The sequence below is a fragment of the Perna viridis genome, chromosome 9 (genome assembly GCF_037379345.1).
Source record: "Perna viridis isolate PV_CMFRI_1.1 ecotype Kerala chromosome 9, ASM3737934v1, whole genome shotgun sequence".
Taxonomy (NCBI): Eukaryota; Metazoa; Mollusca; class Bivalvia; order Mytilida; family Mytilidae; genus Perna; species Perna viridis.
This window is the reverse complement of record NC_142453.1, coordinates 19942328-19964677: the sequence shown is the minus strand read 5'-3', so window position 1 is coordinate 19964677 and position 22350 is coordinate 19942328. Positions and strand designations below refer to the sequence as shown.

At 32.2% G+C, this 22350-nt stretch overlaps 1 protein-coding gene across 1 annotated transcript in view; it reads left to right on the top strand.

Moving 5' to 3' along the window:
• Nucleotides 1-22: 22 nt before the first annotated feature.
• LOC148607241 (uncharacterized) overlaps nucleotides 23-22350 on the top strand; it is a 42103-nt gene continuing 19775 nt past the window's right edge. The window contains exons 1-10 of the mRNA XM_088543509.1: nucleotides 23-3626; nucleotides 4073-4238; nucleotides 4638-4922; nucleotides 11185-11239; nucleotides 11912-11970; nucleotides 16366-16422; nucleotides 17353-17397; nucleotides 18436-19206; nucleotides 20396-20493; nucleotides 20992-21260. Coding sequence (XP_088399635.1) covers nucleotides 3591-3626; nucleotides 4073-4238; nucleotides 4638-4922; nucleotides 11185-11239; nucleotides 11912-11970; nucleotides 16366-16422; nucleotides 17353-17397; nucleotides 18436-19206; nucleotides 20396-20493; nucleotides 20992-21260 — 1841 coding nt within the window. The 5' untranslated portion in view covers nucleotides 23-3590. The remainder of the gene's footprint in view (nucleotides 3627-4072; nucleotides 4239-4637; nucleotides 4923-11184; nucleotides 11240-11911; nucleotides 11971-16365; nucleotides 16423-17352; nucleotides 17398-18435; nucleotides 19207-20395; nucleotides 20494-20991; nucleotides 21261-22350) is intronic.

Sequence of the window (22350 nt, the reverse complement as noted above, 5' to 3'; positions counted from 1 at the left end):
TATTTTTCTATGACAGACTGATCAACGCGACCGTGTCTGTCATGGTTAAAATTGCCAAAAGGAATACATAAAGGTCCCAATTTTGACTGACAATGTATGTTTATATATTCAAATTATACAAAAACTAATTACTATATAACAGAATTATCAATATTTTTTTACAAAGGGCACATTCGGTAAATCACTGCCATCTATACAAGAAATGATTATATAACGTTTACATAAGTTCGAGAAAACAAATGGCTCAGTCAGGACGGAACATAGTTACTCTTGTACTTTCTTTTGTTAAACAAAATACATACAAAGTGCACATGTACGAACATCAAAAAACTTTTTACTATAGTAATTATAGTATTTTAATTAAGCTGTAATAAATGGTCACATTTCTTTACAGGTTATTTTTACCATTTACCACTGTATTTCTAAAACAGAATGGGCAACTTTTAAGAGACCTAGGTGTCCATAAAAGACCCAAAAAGTGGCTTAAAAAAATTATGTTTTTTCCAACAATTAAATGTTGGTTTGAAAATAAAACATGGGTAGGTTTGGTGGAGCGCTCATAAACACGTTTAACCCCGCTACATACTTTGTCCTAGGCCAGAAACCTGTAGTTTGAGTCGTTGTTTTTTATGTTCATTGTTCATTGTTATTTGTTTTTCTATTTTGTTTTCTATAGAAAAGTCAATGTTTGTCATTTATCAGTAGTAGTTTGGGGCATTTTATAGCTTGTTTTATGGTAATGGTTTTGCCGTATGATGACCTGTAGAAGTTTGTTGTTTGACTTTTGGCTGTTTATTGTCTCATTCGCAATCATACCACATTTCCTATTTTTATATAAGGGAGAAATTTCAACGAATGCCCTATAACTTTCCTAAAATAAAGTTATTTAACTCTTTGATATGGCCTTCGTTTACTTTATTGGTTAGGAGAGTTAAAAAAGATATTTCGATTCATCCACATTCAAAAAGTCCAATTTTCTCTGACATCAAAATGAGTATAACAATACTTTGGAACTTACCTAAGACACATTGTACCTTGCAGTATGTTTAATGACATGTTACTGCTCTTATATAGCAAACGTAAGAGGGCATTAAGTTAATAGTATCCTCATTTTTCATGATTTATTGGAAAGTACCCGCAGAATAAAATACAGTTTCTCTAAATATACCCTGAAATTAAGTCTCAGTACCTTCGTTGGTTTATTACTTGAACTATTAAATTAAACATCTTTGGAGTACCAATGTGAATTTTTAGGTCTTTTTTATTCACGCTCATAACATAAGTAAGAGGATATCGACTATGTGTTTCTCTAACGAAAGTCGCGATCACATTAATGACATCCTAAACCCTGATCTGGGTGTCTTTCAAGCTTATTATGGCAAAACTTCGAACAAAATATGTCCGAAAATATATAATGCATAGCTACGAATTTAAACAATTTTGTAAATGATACATTGATCATAACATATATTACAATTGAATGATTCAGGATATGCCGGAAAATCACATGCTGCATAGAGTAAAATCACTTACATAAGGAAACTATTAATATACACACATACTTTTGAAGTAAACGACAAACAAAAAGTATACAATCTCCGCTTTATTTTGACTAAATGCTATAAAACATAAAACAATGCATTTCAATGACTTCAATAGACCTAGATTTACGTTGTATTTTATGTCACATGTGTCTTTTTTCGACGCAGTCGGTTATTAAGATCACTTTGACATCATTTGACATGCATGATACTTAACCATATAACCGATGTAACTTACAAACTCGCAATTTATTGGATAGTGATAGCATCCGTGAAACTTAGGCTCCATTGGGGGCATTGGCACCTAGAATATGTTTAATCTTTTTGGTGGTATTAACTCAATGTGGATCCTGAAAAATTCGAAAGATCTTTTGGAGACAATCAGTTCAAGACTATTATATGAATATAATAACATTAAAACCTATGATTTGTCAACACTGTATACTTCTATTCTCCATAATCAGTTAAACTCCCGACTTTAAAACATTATACAGCGTTGTTTTTTTTTTAAAAAAAAGATGGTACACCTAGATACCAATATATATAAAGTTCTTGGTAGAGATTCCTTATACTTTGTAAAAATAATTCCAAATCAACTTCCATGTATAGAGAGGAAGATGTTAACAAAATGCTGGAATTTTAATCGACAACATATTTGTCCAGTGTGGTGGACATGTTTTTTTCAACAAACGGTCGGCATTTAAATGGTAACAAATTGTACTCATTTACTTGCTGACCTATTCCCTCACTCTTATGAAGCTGACTTTATAGCTGATCGAATCCGAAAGGAAGAATATCGTTTGGCTAGATCCTTTAATCTAGATTTCTGATATAGAGATGACATATTATCTTTATCCTAAAATCGGGGATTTGATACGTCTTGAGATAAAGGATACTACAGGCGCTATGATGTCAGCCTCTTATCTTGACCTAAACCTAGAAATCGATTGTAAGAGAAAACATAAGAGTTTGAACGTAAAGTCAAAAAAAAAAAAAAAACAGACAATAAGCCTTAATTGAGTGTTTTTAATCCTCCCAATCCCAAAATCGCCTGTGAAAGAGTTCTCTGAAAAGCATTACAATCCAAGGGTAAATATATATGTATTTATCTTTAAACAAATATTTATTTAAATCAGTCCATATATAGATTACGTAGATAAAAAGCCTAGATCAAGCATTTTTAAGTAAGTCCCAATCCCGAAACAGTGGTCCCCTCAATCGATTTCTGTGAAAGTCAATCCAATTCAAGTCTACATAGCTACAAACCATTCAAAATAGTTTAAAGATATGTTTTGAAAAGAGGCGCTATGCAGGTGACAACGTGGCGCATTTAAGAACGAACATTGTATCACACAAATTAATTAATTATTTGCATAGAAAAAAAAAACAACTTTAGGTAACAAGACTTTTTAAAAATATTTCGCAAATTGTCAGCACAATCTTCGTATAAATCAGATGAACATATAGTAGAACTGGGTAATTTCATAGATTACGAAGCCAGAAATTTTATTTGTTCATAGTTTGGAATAATTCAAAATCGCCTTCAGTTATTTGTTATTGATGCTTAAAACATACCAAAAAAAATGAAAAAAAGTACAAACCTTTCAAATGTTATTTAAAAAGAAAATTAACTCTTAGAAACTTTACTGTTAAATATTAAGACCTTATTATAAAAAAAATACTTTGAAATTTGAGTTAACTTAAAGTGAGTTACAAATTTCTTTATAATTACAATTATTATAAATTATAATTTTTGTTCTGATCAAATTTCCGAAAATGGAGCTTGAAATAATCGAACGATTAACAAGTTATTTTAAATCCATTTTAACGTCATAAAATAAGAAAATTACATCGAGATTTCCTTTTATTGAGCATTTGTTTTCTTGTCCATTCTTGGGAAAATTGCGTATAATGTGTAGAACGCCCGACAACCATCTTAAGGATTGTGGTATACCTAAAGCATTACATCATACCTAATTTCCGCTTCTTTACGTATGATTGTAATTTTAATGAATTTTACATTAAAGGTTCTAAACTTCCGTTTTTCAAATGAAGTTAAACTGGTGGATTTTGGTCATTTATGATGTAAGTTTGAAATAAGGAAGCTTTATTACACCATATTAGCTTTTTGCATAGGATGTATCTGTTAAGTAACTTAAATTTGCAACAAATGCTTTTTTTTTCTTTTTAAACCCGTTCATAAACGCGTTATGATACATTAGAATGTCATGCAATTAAGCATTAGTTGCACTTTGGTTTGTTATTTCAGGGCAGGACGAATAGAGATATTTAATAAGAATACATTTATGTGTGGATTTTTGTTTTATCAATTGATTTTAAATGACATTGTAGGAACTGATATTTGATCATTTTATAAACCGTTTTTTTTACGTTCTTTCAAACTTTTTCGCATTAACAAGTTTTTAATGACTGCTAATATTCGAAACAAAACATCTGTCTTACTGGGTCATTTCATTGTATTTGATGTAGTCTTAGTCAACAACAATTCAATTTTATCTCTTCTATTTTAGTTCGTGTATTTAGTGAATGGATATGACTTTGTGTGTCCCGATATATCTCACAGGAGACTATATTCCATGGCGGTCTGTACTCCCCCTGAGAATTATGCCTGTCTAAAAAATGCTCTTGAAAACAGATACGAGGATGATTGTTATCAAACAAGACCAATCGGAATAGGTTAGTTAGTTATCCTTATTTTTATATCACAGCCAACATTGTTATGATGTTCTGTAATAAATCATACGTAGTACTTTTTCATATCTCTTTACGCTTATTCGAATATTACAATGATGTATTTGTCATATTTGTGAGTATTAATACTTTACTTTGTCTTAAGTACTTAATTTCGTGTATTTGCAATATAAAACCAACACAAATATGGACAATAAATGCTTGTGAAACACCAGAACATATGCCAAACATATTGACATTTTAAGCTGAAACATTAAGCAATTTTGATGCTTTTCTCTTGACAAAAAGTAATACTAACTAATGAATGGCGAGCAAACTATTTATGTAAGTTCAATGTCGGTTAACATTTTTGCTTGTAACCATATATTCTAACATGTTTTGTAGGCTATAAATATGTGTTTCGACCGGGCTATGATAAGGAAGAATGTGAGCCACTGCGATATCAGCCCTATATTTTTTGGAGAAAAGATCTTACTGACTGTGCATTTCTTAAGTCAAATTGTAACGAAGAAGGACAGCTCATCTATAATAATGGAACATCAGCTAGAGATGTTGGGTGTAAATGTAATGGCGACAGTGGATACACTTTTCTGTTTACACCAAAACATGGAAACTTCTGTGTACCTTCCGATGAAGACTGTACATGCTACAGAAATCCAAACATTCTGGGTAAAACAATATGTTGCTTTAAGTTATCCAGTAAAAGTAAAATGGAAGCTGAATATCATATTTGCCTTTCCTTATCATAATTGTCTTTGCATGTAGTGCAGTATCGTTTCAAGAAGTCGTTCGTTCGTGCATAAGGTCGGCTTTTTTCATAAACATCACATTCTCTCGGAAAATGCTAGCCTTGATGTCGAATAACTGAAATGGTAAAAACTGAAAGGTTCATATGATTGGTAAAACTGAATATCATTAAACTTCACAATGCTGGTAAAATGGTTACTTAAATCTAATGTGACAAAATCCTGTATAAAGATAGAAGCCTACATGATCAGATAATACTGAATGTCATTATGTAAAAAAGCTGAAGATCAAAAAAAGATCATCATCCTCTTCGACACCTTATTTGCAAAAATGACATCTTCTGCCATACACGGTATTTGCGGTCGTGCATATCGGTCTATCTATCCCAGTGGCTATTGAGAGCGCCCTACAACGATACTCTAAATACGACCCGTTTAAGATGTATAAAACATACATGTCTTCCTCTACTCAAATGTTAAGATGCCATAATTTGGCTATCATCCCCCATTATAATACAGTCACGGATAAAAAAAAAAAGCATTTCATAGACAGGTCCGTACCGAATTCATAATACTATATTTTTGCATCTAGTATTTCACTGTATAAATGCTATTCAATTCGAAGGCTAAACCACCCGATTGTTCTTGCCACATTTCTCTATTCAAATATTGCTTTCCAGTCGTCACATCATAACGGAAGATAATGACAACGTTTCAAACTAATCCTTCTGTAATTTTTTTTTCTAAAGGCACCAAATACCTTGATTCATACTCCAGAAATTGAAATTTTAACTTTAAAATTATTATTGATGCTGTAGATGTGGAGGACTAAGTATATGTATGTATGTCTACTATATTTAACAAGAATGTTGTTTTACCAGTAGAAAAAAGCAAAAACAAAAAAAAAAACAAGCAACATTGATTTTAATTATGATCGGAGGCTAAATTAATTAACAGTTATCCGACTGGTCTCAAAACATGAGTTTTAAACACCAACCGGGATGCCCATTCAATGTCACGTGTAGAATAGAGTCTCACTAACCACTTCTAGGGCAAATGACACCTTAAAGTTGCATACCATTGTGAAGCCTAAAAATAGGCTTTCAAAATTATCATTCTGATGGTATGATGACCGTAGAAATTCTTCACAAAATTTTCTTGAATAAAACTACTGAAAATCAACATTTTTACCTTTTCTGCTAACTTACAGCATGGAGGCAAATTACTCACACATGTAAACAATACTCATACACTTTTGAAGTAAATTACACATATGATTTTAAAGTACATATTCTCAACTTTATTTTGACACTTTTGATCAGAATACACACAAATATTGCACTTACAATGCCTATTTCTAGGTTCAGTGTGGTTTTGGTACTACATTGGGGGTGGCCAGTTGACCCGGAAGTGGTTAGTGAGACCTTGATGTAAGAGGAAAGGAAACCTTTTACACGGTGAACAAATCGATGAAATAAAATGGTAAAAACTGGTCGTAAATATCAACGAGTTCATGATGACGCCCATAAAACCTATGTAGTGATGACTTTAATCTTTTGAAACGTAAACATGTCTAGTTTCTGCATTTAAAGTAGTCTTGATCGGTACACAAAGTCTGCGTTATGTTAGCAAGCTCTTGCCTATCATATGAGTTGTGATATGAAAACTCCATATGCAGGTGATTTTGGGATGTTGCCTCAGAAGAATGGAAAGTTGATAATTAGGAACGAGAAGTCATCATGTGTGTCGTATATTTTTCTGTCAAGAGTTTTATCTTTCAATCGACCTCTAATAGGAAGTAAAGATATGAAGCCGACTTGGAGCATTAGTTCGATGTCATCAGCATAATGAAGTATGCCTGATTATAAAATGACTTGACAGTTGACGAGTTTTGTGTTTTTGTAAGAAGTTTCCCAATATATTATTAAAAAAATATTGCGCCTCTCATCATGTTTAAACGGACGCAGCGTGATGTGTGTTGGGTACATCTGAAATGTTATACTGGTGTGAAAGTTGAACATCTATGTGTGCATTGAAAGAAAGGGAATGAACAAGATGTAGTAAATAGGGTTTAATGAAGCTTTACAGCTTCAAACTATTACAATATGTTATACATGGTTATCGAAATTTTAAACCAAACTGTAAGAACAGCCGGCTGTAGGTCAGGTCTAAAAGTATGGTAGATTTTTTAATCTTTCTCGTAGGACCAGCTCTATGAGAACACTCTACGAGAGCCGGCTCTGCTAGAATTGAAAGATAACCAAGATCCGTCTTTTGATGCAGTTCTCGTCAATCTATACACTACTGCGAAAGTATTATTGTTCGTTGGGTACCAATTTTCGTGGTTTTCGTTGGTAGGTCCAACCACGAACTATGGTTCCTTACGAAAAGGAGATTTCCATTGATGTGTATATTTGTCTAACATTCACACTCGTAGTGATATTGTTGGTCAAACAATCGTACGCTTCATCGTTTTTGTTTTCTATATTTTTCCTTTTAAAAAATTCGCAATTTAACTTATAATTTTATTTTTCCAATAAAAACTATTCATATTCATGAATTGGAATGAAATATTGACAAGTACTTTAAACTTAAACAGATACATGTAGACTAACAGTGTCTAAAAGTTTTTGTCCCCGAAGAAATTAGAAATGTAAAATTACCCACCAAATATTTAAGATATGAAATCCATTAATCTTGTGTAACTACCAATATATTTCTCCGAAAATCTCAAAATTGGACGAAAAGCTTTAATTTGAATGCATTTGGATATACTCCAGTAATTTTGCTTGTGTGATAGCTTAAAATTTGCTTTCATACTTCAATATATAAAAGCTTGAAATATTTATTGTTTATTTCTTTGTTTGTATGTCAGCTTGTTAGCATACTTTTGACATGAAACGATAAATTTAATAAGGGCTGAAAACTGTGAAACGTCTTATAATTTTGCTAGTAAAAGATTTATGTTTAACAAATCAACCATAAAAAGTTCAAAAATATATATCAGAAAAGAAGAGAAATATAGTAATTCTGAGTATCATTGATGAGTGCAAGCACTTTACTTTCCTGCAAAAAAAAAATCCAGGGACAAAGACCAGACATGGAAAACAGAGATACACAACAAAGAACATAAAGTGACTAAAATCATAAATAAATAAGTTTTCATGGTGCAGATGCACTATAACGATCCACGAGCTGTAAAAGCTATAAAATAGATACATTTAGACCTATTTTTTTTTTTTACTTTTTTTCTAGTGTGCACTAGTAGCCAAATTTTTGTACTGAATCGGCCATTTCCTACTTAACATCTACTGAAAAATACCTAACACATTTAATTCCAGCAGTTTTAAGAGTTTCAGTCTCTTTTCAGTGTCAATTCAGTGCAAATTCAGTATATATCGTTAAGAGTTGTCACGAGCAATTTCAGTACATTAAGTAGCTTCACTCAACATCGATTCAGTAGTGTTAAGAGTGTGTTAAGAATGTTCAGTATTTTCTGTCAAGGGAAAACAAGTATATGTCTATACTCGGCGTCACATAAATAACATACTGTTAAAATTTGAATAAAATATTTTCTACGACTTTATTGACACCTACCGTCATTTAAATTGTCTTAAATGACTTGCTCATTCCTTTAGCCAACACAAGATTAGACGTTTATTATTTTAAAGGGGCATATGTCAATATATATTACCTTTGTTAATACCTAAAATATGGAAATAAAAGTTAATCATTCTCTGCTTTTTATGTATCAGTTTGTAAGAATACTTTTAGACATAAATATGTAAGCAATTCTGATTGATTGATTGTTGGGGTTTAACGCCCGAGCAGCAACATGTCAGCTATATTCAGGCGATGAACATGAAAGGGATGATAACATAAACATGAAATGATGATAATGAAATGAAAAAAAAGCATGGGACACATGGACAATAGTGTCGACAAATTTTGATTACCACAAGAAAAAAGGGATGGATGGTTAGGGTCGGGCAATTTAGCCTCCTGTGGCGAAGCGCAAAGGTTCCTACTCTTATCGAATACCACAGCAGGATTCTTTAACGTGAGAGGAACGTGGCATCTTTCCCAACACGGTGCACCACTATGGTTTCCGGTCAGGTTTTTTGTATTATAGCCTGACAACTCCAGCATGTAACACGCCAGGGGTACCCCATTCCACCACCTGGGGCGCACATACCAGTTGCTCTGTGGGCAGAGCGCCTAGCCCCCGGCTAGGTTTTGAGCACTACTTAGTCGCCTTTTACGACAAGCTTAGCGCTGGTGCATGCCGGACCTGCACAGGGCTATATAGCAATTCTTAGTATTATTATTCATGACTGGGAGCAATTGACTTTTCTTTGAAAATCTCAAAATGGGATGAAATGCTATAAAATTAAATGAGAACCCTCAAATATTGGAATACCATTAAAAAAATCCTTGTTGAAGGTAATTATATACTGTTATTGTTTTTGGTGTATCAATTTGGTAGCATTCTTTTAACATGAAGAGTAAAAATAAGTGCTAAAAACTGACACATCGCCATAGTATTTCGAAATAGAAGATGTGAATATGTAACTTTTTTAGGTATAACATGCATTAACATTAAATTTGAATAATTATTGTAAAAATTGACATTGACACATTGTTAAATATTTACGAGGGTTTTCCGGACGAAATATTTATTTCTTATATTTATTTTTATTAAGAAGAGTCTCGTGAAAAAAAAAAAAACACTCGGGGTAAAGAAATGTATTGAATTGTATTTAATTTTGTCACTATCATCACGATAAAATTAAAAGTAATTTGTTACAACCTTTGATTAACTAAATGTAGTTATATTCGTTCTAACCATTTTGCAAATCTAGTACAAGAGCAGTTCTTCTAGAGACAGCTCTACGAGAACTGTCAGAGGAACAGGCTCAACAAAAATTGTTCTATTACTATAGCTAGCTCTTCGAGAACAAATCTACTTCTAGAGCCAGCTCTACAAGAACTGTTCTGTGTTTAGAGCAAGCTCTACCGGAACAGTGGAACGAGATCCAGTTCTACGAGAATGGTTTATGAGCCAAATCTACAATAGCCGGCACGTACTGCTAGAACTATCAGAAGAGCTGGCTCTAGAACTATCATACACCAGTCCTAAATTTGTCATACAACTGTTCTGCCGATAGTTCTTGGGCAGTGTTGTGAGAGGTTATAACTGATTTCATCTGTAGTTAGCAAAATATATATAGTCAATATAAAAGATAAAAAGAACTGATAAAAACGAAATTCATGATCATTTATATATGCATATTCTAGATAAATACTATGATATCCCTGCATTTTCAAGGAACTCATTGCTGATAGATTCTATTCTTCTGAGGTATCAAAACACATCATCTCACTTCAAAGGCTGTTGAAATAAGGCTAACGATCATTTCCTGTTATAATAGTAATGCCTTAATTTTCAGTTAATAGCCACCTTTTGGAAGCATGTGGTACTATAAATAGTTTATGAAATTTTTACATCTGAGGAACCAAAATACTCCATATGGCTACCTTATAGTAATTGTTTTCTTTCGCCTTCTTGATATTGTTACAAATTAGAGAAATCGAGTCGTTTCTAAGTACGTGTAAGAATCTACCTTCAGTAGAACCGGGTCGGTAGAACCACACAGATACTATAAATGTACAGAGTTTTTTGTCTTCGAATAATATTACGATTTTGACTTCGGCGCATATTCGCTGTTGATGCCTTCAAAACTTCATGACGTCGATAAAGTTAATTTGCATTTCCCGTGGTACATATGCATACATATCGCGCACAAAGATATGTTAATCTATTTTACTTTAAAAGGATACTCATCAAAGTTCGTTTGAAAAAAGGAAGTGTTTCTCATGTTGCTATGAAATATTTCAAGCATTATTCTAATACTAAAAAGTAAACAAGAGACGTAAATCTCCTGATATTTTTGAAATAGATATTTCGTTAGTGGTAATAAATGCGTGACGTTACACATGGAAAGGAAATGGATAAGTTACACAATGGCATATGCCATAATAACACACAGTTATATGGGATTTGTGAAGAAGTGCTTCTAATCAATCGAAATTCTATAAAATTACAAGTAGGAAGAAAATGCATATTTAGCTATTAATGTTTTCACCTCATTTTGTATGCAAATAAAAATTCTTTCTTTTTCTAGGAAACAACCCAAAATTTGGGGTTGACGCAAATTTGATTCCAATAGCTGAAGAAAGGTAAGGTTGAATTAATTTGAATAAAACAAATAATGAATCTGAAATCGTATTATGTGAGTCAAAATGATTATTAAACTACTTTTTACACCAAGCCACAGAAAATGCTGAGGTATTTGTTACCCTACTTAAATATCGAGCCCATTTGTCCGTCTGATCGTTTTATTATTTGGCCCATCTCCACAAAAATTCCAGAAAGTAGCTTTAAAATATATAAGACGATCTTCGTGCAGCTAAAAAGTATCATTGAATACAGATCAAGGTCTAATTTCAGTCGGATTATTGATATAAAAAGTAGTGTCATTTCAAATTAGGTTACCACCCAATCCCCCCTGAATGTTTAACATTAATTTTAGTTTTCTTCCTTGGTACATGTATGATAAAGAACTGCCAATCTTTATGGATAAAATAATGTGTGCAGACAGTTTAGTTTAAAATTCACTTCAACCACAAAACAATTTTAGAGTTAGAATTATTCTCTTTGGAATTGGTGATATTTAAAATAAATTCAATTAAATTGCCCTTCTTGGAATACTAGTGAGTAAGGTGAAATAGAGCTCTTGTATGTGTCATGGAATCCAATTAAAATTTGAATTTTGAAACACACACACACACACAAAAATAACTTGAGATTTAAGGTTTGCTTCAAACAAGTATTATATTGTTTTGTTTCAGCAAAAACCTGACATATGACAGACAGAATGGTAAAACAAAGTATAACAGTCGACAAATTGGTAAGTTTCCGGGAATATCTCATTCATGAATAATTAAAATTGCATATTGTGGAACAGAAGGTTTGGAATTTTGAATCTCCTTCATGCTTTTTTTATAATAATGTTACATCAATTGCTTATAATTGATTAGGAAATCAAATTACACATCGAATTCTGATAAAAAACCGGACATTCATAATTTATATTAAAAAGTAAATCAAATGTGCACCGAATACCCCCTATCATTCGACGCAATTTGTTTGCTATTTAGACATTGAAGATTAAGAAAGAAAAGAAATAACTCGTGTGAAGATTCCGCTTGTTATAAACAAGTTGACAAGCGTTGCCTTTATAAGAGATCATTGTTAAGTATTTAAAAGAATGAATTACGAGAATTGAGTTTACTGAAGATCTATTTATAGAAACTATTAACGGTTATTTAGGACTGTTGGCAATTATACGAAAAAAAATTACCTATTGTTTGATAAAATTAAACACCCTTCGAATATTTATTCGAATCAATATAAAATACAAAAGTTTTATCATTGATAATTTGACCATTAAAATTCGTCAACACAATACTCCCATATCTATTGATAGAGTTATCGACCCCTGGTAACAATGGTAGATTTTTTTCGGGTCCTGAAATAATCCTCTTTTTAAGGATGTTCTAATGCACTTTGGAGTTAGAAATTTTGTAAATATGTGGACCAATAGTTAGTTTGTATAATAATGAACTTTGTTTTGGTATTCCGTACCAGACTTAACGTAAACATAGGTATTGTGTATTGATTTGTTGTGATCCTTTGCTCTGGACTGACAAGAGTTTATAGTCCTATATGAGCGAAGTAAGCAGAGATCTATCTATCCATTTTTCTACGAGATCTTTTAATGATTTAAATCACACAGAAATATTAGATGCTGTCGAGTCTGTAGTTTCGAGAGACAATATAAACACTATACAGCTAACTGAGAAAAATTGTGTAGTTTCTATAAAGGAGAAATCTCAGAAGGATTTATTGTTGAATGTGGGAATTACAATTCGAGAAAGGTCAGTCAGTTTTGTTGACGTTGTTAAACATTTAACAAATGTCACAGTTAAAGATATTCCTTATGAAAATATCGACACGTTCGTTGCAACTAACATGACAAAGTTTGGTCAAGTAATAAAAGGTTCTATTAAACGAGATGTTATCAAAGACACTAACATTGAAAATAGTACAAGATATTCACAATTGCTCAACTGTGTACCTCTTTTGCCTTATAAAGTATTTTTTGGCATGACGTTAGACTATTTGCTGACATTAATAGAACCGCATGTAAATTCTGTGAGGGCACAGACCACCTCTCTTTTAAGTGTAAAGACAAACCATCTTCATTACGTAAGTGCTAGAATTGTCACCAGTTAGGCTATTTGGCAAAGAATTGTGTTGAGGAGGTCGTGTGTAATTATTGTAAATTGACTGGACACGTTAAACGTAACTGTTAGGCTATGCACGATGAACAAACCAGGAGAGAAATAGGCCAATACGCTGACGAAATAATTGAAGGAAGGCGAGGCATGGGTATATCGCTACATGGTGATGATGACTCAAATTTCGATGTAAATGTGTCTGTTACAAGTGGTAAAACCTTACTTTTAGGTGATTCTAATGGTAAAACGCTTGGTGAATTCAGTCTTCACGTCAATAATGCTTCGGTATCTGGTGCTACCTTTGAAAACAATTAATGACTTGCTTGAAAATGTTTAACCCAAGAATTGTCCCCGATTCTTGGTTGATCGGAATTATTAAACCGTTATACAAAAAACAAAGGTGACGCATATAACATAGATAATTACCATGCAATGTACCTGACCTCAAACTTGGGGAAAGTGTTTACGTCTATGTTAAATCCGAGTTGTCGGACGAAATTGGTTTAATTACGGATGCCCAGGGTGGTTTTCGAAAAGGCTATTCAGTTCAAGATAGCATGTTTGTCATGCATGCATTAATTTCATTGTATGTGAGTTCGAGAAAAAATATTTTGTGCTTTTGTGGATTTTAGAAAAGCGTTTGATACGGTATGGAGGGTGGGTTTATGGCGTAAAGCGTAGACTGATTAAAAATAATATTGGTGGGAAAACGTTTAATGTTATACTAAACATGTAAACGGACATTAAGTCTTGTGTAAGAAATGGGGAATTAAAAACAGTTAGTCTTTTTCCCGTGTTATCCCCCTTTCTCCGGGCCTTATACCTTATCGACTTGGAGGAATATCTAGATGAAAATTCCGTAGATGTCAGCATCAGAATTACAAAAAAAAAAACTGTCTTTTCTTTTAAAAAATATTGTTCATATTAGAACTTAAGTGTAAATGTAACAAAAACAAAGGTGGTAATTTTTTTTTAAATGAAAGTTTACAAGAAATATCTTGTTCTTGTTTTAACATATTCTGCAGAAATATGGTGGTTTGAAAATAAGGCTACTGTTGAAAAATCACATCTTCAACTTTGTAAACGCATATTTGGTATAAGATCATCTACACCAAATTTTATGGCTGATGGGGAACTTGATAGATTCTCACTTGAAGTACATATTAGATTAAAAATGGTGTATTTATGGCATAGAGTAGCTTCTAATGAGAATGAATTGTCAGGAAAATTATACGAATTACTACTGTACTTAAGAGAACATAATGATTTTAATTTTAAGTGGATTAATTATATAAAGTCTATATTTGATGATTGTGTTTATAGTGAAATATGGAATATTCAAGAAAATGTCAATTTTAACTTTTTAAAGACGTATATTAAACAGCGTCTCCAAGACCATTTTATCCAAAGATGGTTCACCGATATGAACAATCAATTCATCTAGAGGGGAATATTACTCTAATTTTAAACACGAATTTCGATTGAAACCTTATCTGTTAATACTAAAATCGGGGCAACGGGTACATATTCGTAAATTAAGGGTTTGTAATATTAAATTTTCTATTGAAACTGGTAGATGGCGGAATATACCAAGGGACGAAAGATTGTGTACAGTATGTGGATCTTGTCTTGGGGACGAATATCATTATTTATTTGAATGTAATAACAGTATAGTTTTAGATATGAGAAGAACATGTATTCCGAGTTATTATATTAGGTATCCTAATAGAGGAAAATGTATGGTATGTTAAAATTTTGTAATGTAAAAGTATTGATAAATTTATCAGTTTTCATTAAAAAAATCAAAAGTTGTTAAATTGATTTATCATTTGTATGTTCATGTAATGACTCATTGTTTTTGTCTTCGTACATGTATGTGATTGATATTTTGTAATATTTATATGTATATTTATATGCATTTACTCCTGTTACGCAGTAATTTGAGGCTGAGTTTTCTTAAAAATAAACTAAAATAAACTAAACAAAGCACCCTTATTATAGTATTGTGACACGACAAATAAAAACATATTACATATTAAGTACACCTAAAATTCACAGTTGATCAAAGCGCCTGGAAATTTTTGGGACAAAACATCGTACAGCATTATAACCAGATAAGTAAATGAGTACCAAGTATATGATTTTTACCTTTTATGGGATAAAATATCAGTAATTACACATGATGTCAAAATGCATTTTTACATAGAAAACATGGTGTACATTTTTTCAACATTAAAATCACGATAACCACATTTTTGACGTGCTTTTTTATCTATCAAAATAAATTTGGGGTTACCTGTTCTTCATGGAAACAAAAAAAAAAAAAAAAAAAAAAATACATAAAATACATAAAATACATAAAATATGTATTGAATTTGGAAAATTCGAAATTGTCCGTTGCTAAAATATATTTCTATACAAAGTTATTCTTTTTGGTTTGTATCAACTACAACATATATATGTTCCTTTGAAATAAACCTTTGAAAATAAATATGGATATATATAAAAGTTAGTCAAATGTAGACTTTCTTCACTCATCATTTGGCAGTTCATGCGTGATTAACGTCTATTCCAAAATGCAATATATGGAAATTCGACCGATCCCCAAAAACCAACAATTTGAATGAGTGACATGTTTCTGTGTAGGATATTTTGACCACGTTCGTCGACATCTGAGATATTTTGAGCTTGAAATGGTCTATTGTACAAAGGCAAACCTCATAATATTTCTAATAAGAAATCATCACAATTTGAATAAAACATACTAAATTTCGTCATCGTAAAAAGATAATGTCTTAAACATTTTATTTGTATAGTTAAATTCATCTGTTTCCTATAATAATATGCAAGAAGTGTTATTTGTGGGTAAGTGCATTAATGACTGAAGCAAGATATTCTGGTACATACCTATTCAGAAAATGCCCTATTGTTACACAGTATAACATGCAGGGTCTATCTTGATATTGGTAAGACAGGTAATTAATCATTTGCATTGATTGTAGGGAAGAAACACGCAGCATTGATGGTACTCGGAACACTGCTTCTATTTGTCATAGTTTGTAAGTCATCTAAGTTGCATTGCTCAATAATCTGGAAAAAAATATTTGTAGAATGTTTTAAGGTATTGGCATCTGGTAAAAAATGTTTCCGTGCAATAATTGAAGTAACACAAAAGTTTTTATATGCATGCATTTATTCTTTTTCCTACAGATTCACAACCACAATGAAAAACATTAAATTAAACAAAGTTCATCGCCTTAAGAATGCAATAACTTAATAATAAAACAACTCAAAAGATTGTAATAAGCGCGATATCAATTTTGACTAGTTTATATTAAAATAAAATAGTACCAATTATTGTTCAGTTAGATATATTCAATAAAATGTCAAGCATTTCAGTTTGATGAATATGTAAAAGAATTTTTTTAGATGTTTACAAATACGGTATGTGTGTTTAAAGAGATTGGGGCTCAATGACATGCAAATAAAGTCTCAGTATTCATTTTGATTTTATTGATAATAATTTTTAGTTATGGAGAAACAATTTGTGTGATCTTGTTATATTCTAAAGCATTTTTGAAACCGAAGTAAGAATTTATCACAAAAATTAACTCCCAAACAACGCTTGATCGAGTTGTGATAAAATGAGTTTTCGAATAAGTGCTCTTTAAACTGCAAACGGATTTTACTTGGTAGGGTCAAATGTTCAAGTCGTTGCTTTCTGATACAATTTATATAACATATTGTCCATTAAAATGCATACAATACGGTGAAAGTACTATGGTTTGCGGGGTTCAAATGTTTTTATTTTACATTTATTCGGTAAACTACCCAAAGTCATTCCTAACGAAAAGGAAATTTCCCATTCGTTTGTTTGATAGAGATGATAAATTCACGAATCCAAGAATCAACTAAATGATATGTTTCCCTAAACGAAGGAAATTGGTGACGAATAAACCGTTTCACAGTATTGCCTTTTTTTCTAACAGTTTCAAGTAGTCTAAAGTGGCAAACCAGCAGAGAACGGCATGAACGTAAGTTGTTATTGAATAGAATTACATGTAAAAAAATCAAAGTTCTCTGGTCAAGTGTCGATTTTCATTGTTTACGAATTCGACATTAATTTCGTTTTGTTCATCAAATGTAAAAAGCAATTTGTAAAAAAAATGAGTCTTCTGAACGATAGACATAGTTTTGTTATGTCGATTTGTGTCGGTGTTATATTCTACTGCACAGCTAGATGTTTTCACTATTGTGTGAATAGTCGGCACTTATTTATGTATGTTTATAGTGTGAAACAAGTGCACGTATAATGCATTTTGTTTGCAAAGTATTTTAAAGCATCTGCCTTATTATATCATACCGTATTAATGTCATATGTTGCTGTTTTTTTATTTAAAGAAAACTTGAATATCCACCATCCATTATTTAAAAAAAAACGATTGTAGGTGTATTTAAGGCTTAAAGTTCATCGTTAACTTTCAACAAATAACGCCTTAATTTTACCACATATTTCACTCGGTCAACAGACACACCTGTTTTCAGTAAATGTTCAAGGCATAACACCCCTTACATATAAAATAGTTAGAGCAATGTTGGTACAATTCTATCAAAAACTTTCTGACTACTGTTGTTTTAATTTGATTAATTCTGTAGAGACTGCTAAAATAAACAAAGTTGAGAAAATGTTCTGAGAAAAACCCATTAATTTTTACATTGACTTGTTTGACAATAGATGGAGAATAGCCACATATACACAGTTGGGCATTTACAATTGTGAGTGGACCACATCAAGTGAGTCACAGGTATCTGTTTATTCCGACGTTAATGCAGAAAAAAACTCTTGTATCATATCTAGGTGATGCTATACATGTTCTGGTGTGTCTGAAGTCAGAGTGAAATTAATTCCATACTTGTTGAAAGGTACCGATGAATCTTAACATGGTTTAACAACCATGTTTTTGTGACATTAAATGATTACAGTTATATTCTTAACTAAAATTGTGACATATGTTTATACAAGCTCTTTTTGCAAGCTAACATTAAGTATCCTATTTCTCTTAATATAATAGAAGTAATGGTTGACAAACAAAAGATGAACACTAAAGAGTACTTTAAAAAAATACATGAAAAAAACAGAAATATTCAAAAGACAAAGGGCACTACTGGAATTACAAAAGACGCCCATGATGAGGACAGAATGGAAAATAGCTGTGCAATCAAAACAAATAGTGAAAACAAGAATCAAATTGCTAGTTTCAACAACTCTATAGGTAAAAGTAGAGACATCTTAATGACTGATCGCATAGATATTGACGGTAGTAGCAGTGACGACACAACTCCGTTATATATGGCTGGTGAACAGGTACATATTGAAATCGTAAGGGAACAGATTAAGAACGCAACAGCATCCACAAATAAATGTGCAGACAACGGAGCATCTCGTTACAGCGGACATGTTGTGGTTGATAGAGAACTGTTACAAAATTCAGCAAATGTAACAAAGTCTGATAAAGACGTATGGTCGCCTTTACATGCAGCGTGTTTCAAAAATCACTTAAACGTGGTAAAAGAATTATTAAAATGTACAAATATCGATATCAATCAGTCTATCAATAACGGTAGCACTTCCCTTTATCTGGCTTGTCAGGAGGGACATATTGAAATCGTTAGGGAACTGATCAAGCACTCAGCAGATATAAATAAATGTAAAGATTCTGGAGCTTCTCCGCTTTATATAGCAAGTCAAAACGACCATAGTGTGGTTGTAAGAGAACTGTTACGAAATTCAGCAAATGTAACAAAGTCTAAAAAAGGCGGATGTTCGCCTATACATATAGCGTGTTTCCAAAATCAATAAGATGTGGTAAAATAATTGTCAAAATGTACAGATATCGATATCAATCAGTCTATCAATGAGGGTAGCATTTCCCTTTATCTGGCTTGTCAGGAGGGACATATGGAAATCGTTAGGGAACTGATCAAGCACTCAGCAGATATAAATAAATGTACAGTTGATGGAGCTTCCCCTCTTCATGTAGCAAGTCAAAACGGACATGCTGTGGTTGTAAGAGAACTGATACAAAATTCAGCAAATGTAACAAAGTCTACAAAAGACGGGTGGTCGCCTTTACATATAGCGTGTTTCAAAAATCGCTTAGATGTGGTAAAAGAATTGTCAAAATATACAAATATCGATATCAATCAGTCTATCAATAACGGTAGCACTTCTTTCTATCTGGCTTGTGAAAAGGGACATATTGAAATCGTTATTGAACTGATCAAGCACTCAGCAGATATAAATAAATGTACAGTTGATGGAGCTTCCCCTCTTCATGTAGCAAGTCAAAACGGACATATTGTGGTTGTAAGAGAACTGATACAAAATTTAGCAAATGTAACAAAGTCTACAAAATACTGATTGTCGCCTTTGCATTTTGCGTGTTTCAATAATCGCTTAGACGTGGTAAAAGAATTATTAAAATATACAGATATCGATATCAATCAGTCTATCAATAACGGTAGCACTTCTTTCTATCTGGCTTGTGAAAAGGGACGTATTGAAATCGTTATTGAACTGATCAAGCACTCAGCAGATATACATAAATGTACAGACAAAGGAACTTCCCCTCTTAGTATAGCAATTAACAATATACATATTGAGGTTGTAAAAGAACTATTAAAATATTAACAAATATAAAATCTGATGTATACGAACTGTGGCTTTTGTCTTAGGCTTGCTTTTATAATCACTGAGACGTGGGAAAAACATGGCAATGGTGTTAAGGTACTTCTTTTAAATTTATCATAATTGTCGAGTTTTTTTAAAACTTGTCATAAATCCCGTTTCATAAGTATTTTATGTAAAATTGATACTTTTTTGTAAATGACATTGGTCCGTAAGTTCCGACATACGGTATATGTAAAGTAGAAATACAGTAAAGTAGTAGTTGAAGTAGACAGTATTTTAATGCATGATAAATGAGACCACAAGAGCTGTAAATTCCATTATTACAAAGTTATGTAAAATAGACAAATCAGTGTCACTAGTCGACATTCATGGAGTTTTTTGTGACAATGGTAATACACCAAGACCTTTGTATGATGTTAATGACCCTAGTGGTGTTCACGTAAGTGGTAAAGGTATAGATAAAATTTTTGATCAATTGTATAGTTTCATGTCAAACTTCCAGTCACTGACTGAAGCCACTGTACATACACCGGTTATGCGAACTACACGCAACCTAAGTTCCACCACTACCCCGTCTTCTTCTGCAAAACAGGGTAAGCAGCAGAAACATAGCTAGGTCAAGCTCCGTAATAGGAGTAACTTGTCAGGTAGTCAGTTTAATGCCCAAAATATTAACTTTGTCTGTCTTAATGTTTGTGGAATAAGGTCTAAACTACTATCTCCTGAATTTAAGGAGCTTATTGTGGAAAATGGTATACTTATATTTTTAGAATCTAAAACAGACGATTTTGATTTTCTGAATATGCCCGACGGGTATAGCTATTTTGCTAAATACAGATCGAAATGTGATAAAAAGTATGGTGGAATAATAATTTGCTATTAGAAAGTTTTTGAACATTTTCTAAAATTTTTTAATTTTAAATCTGAATTTGTACAGTGGATAATTGTTGATAATAAATTGATTGGTTCTGATATAAGCCTACTTATTGGGTGTATGTATTGTCCACCTGAAAATACAAGGTATTCCAGTAATGAAGCATTTAATGAACTTGAGGTCGAAATGATCGATATATGTAACAAATTTGAGTGTATTCCAACAATTGTTGGAGATATGAATGCAAGAAAGAAATTAATGGACGATGCAGTTATCCCTGATGATAGTTTATTTGAACATTTAGATGAAATTGAAGATGAAAATGTGATGTTGTATCTTTATGCTTATCAAAATTTACTCGAAAACCGCATATCTATAAAACGGTCTTCTAGAGATAGCTCATCGCCCAATAATTACGAATAAAAAATAATTTGTATATAGGTTATAGTAGATTACCTGGAAATGATTAAATGAAAGGATTAGTTACGTGTCATAATGTGTCCTTGGTGGATTATTTACTTTTGTCTTCTAAAGTGATCCCTTTAATAAACGAATTCAATGTATTGGATTTTAATCCCTTATTTTCCGATGTCCATTGCGATTTGTATTTTTGTTTTCACGCTCAAGCGAACACATGTAGTACTACACATTGCGATGATAATTGTAATAATACTCCAAAGCATGTTAGGTAGCGTGACGATAAGAAAGACTTATTCATTGAGTCAATTCTTAGTGACCTCACAAAACTAGATCAAATATCGTCTTTGTTGTCCGCTGAAGGTAATCTAGGTCAAGGTGATGATCTAAATATACGTATAAATACTGTTGTTGGCGAACTTTGTGATCTTATGAAACTAATGCTGATAAGGTATTTTCATCTCCTAAGAGACCGAAGGGGAGAAATAAAACAAACCAAGGTTGGTTCTATTGGGGCACGTAAGGATAAGCGAAAAGCTTCCACAGGGCAAAAAATAGTTATAGTTTATAAAGAATAAAGAAAATCAGGATGCTATGAAACTATCGGGGAGGTATATAAAGTTGAATTAAATAAAAGTTTCAGAAGCTTCAAACATGAATTGGAGCCTGATCTGCGGAATGTGTCGAGATCGGACTCCAAACAATTTTGGAAAATTTTGAAACGATTTGAAAAAGGGGGTCGAACAACTGTACGATTATTTTAAAGCCCCTAACAGAAGTGATGACATTGGGGACGATAATATTGAGGATTTGTTGCAAAATATTGATAATCAGGATATTGCTGATATTTTAGATTACAGAAGATGAAATTTTGTCAGCAGTACAAAAATTATTTAATGGGAAAGCTCCGGGGATGATGAAGTTGTTAGTGAATATATTAAATGCACGGTAAATAAGTTTCTCCATATTTATTTGAAACTTTTCAATTAACTCAGGAATTGTCCC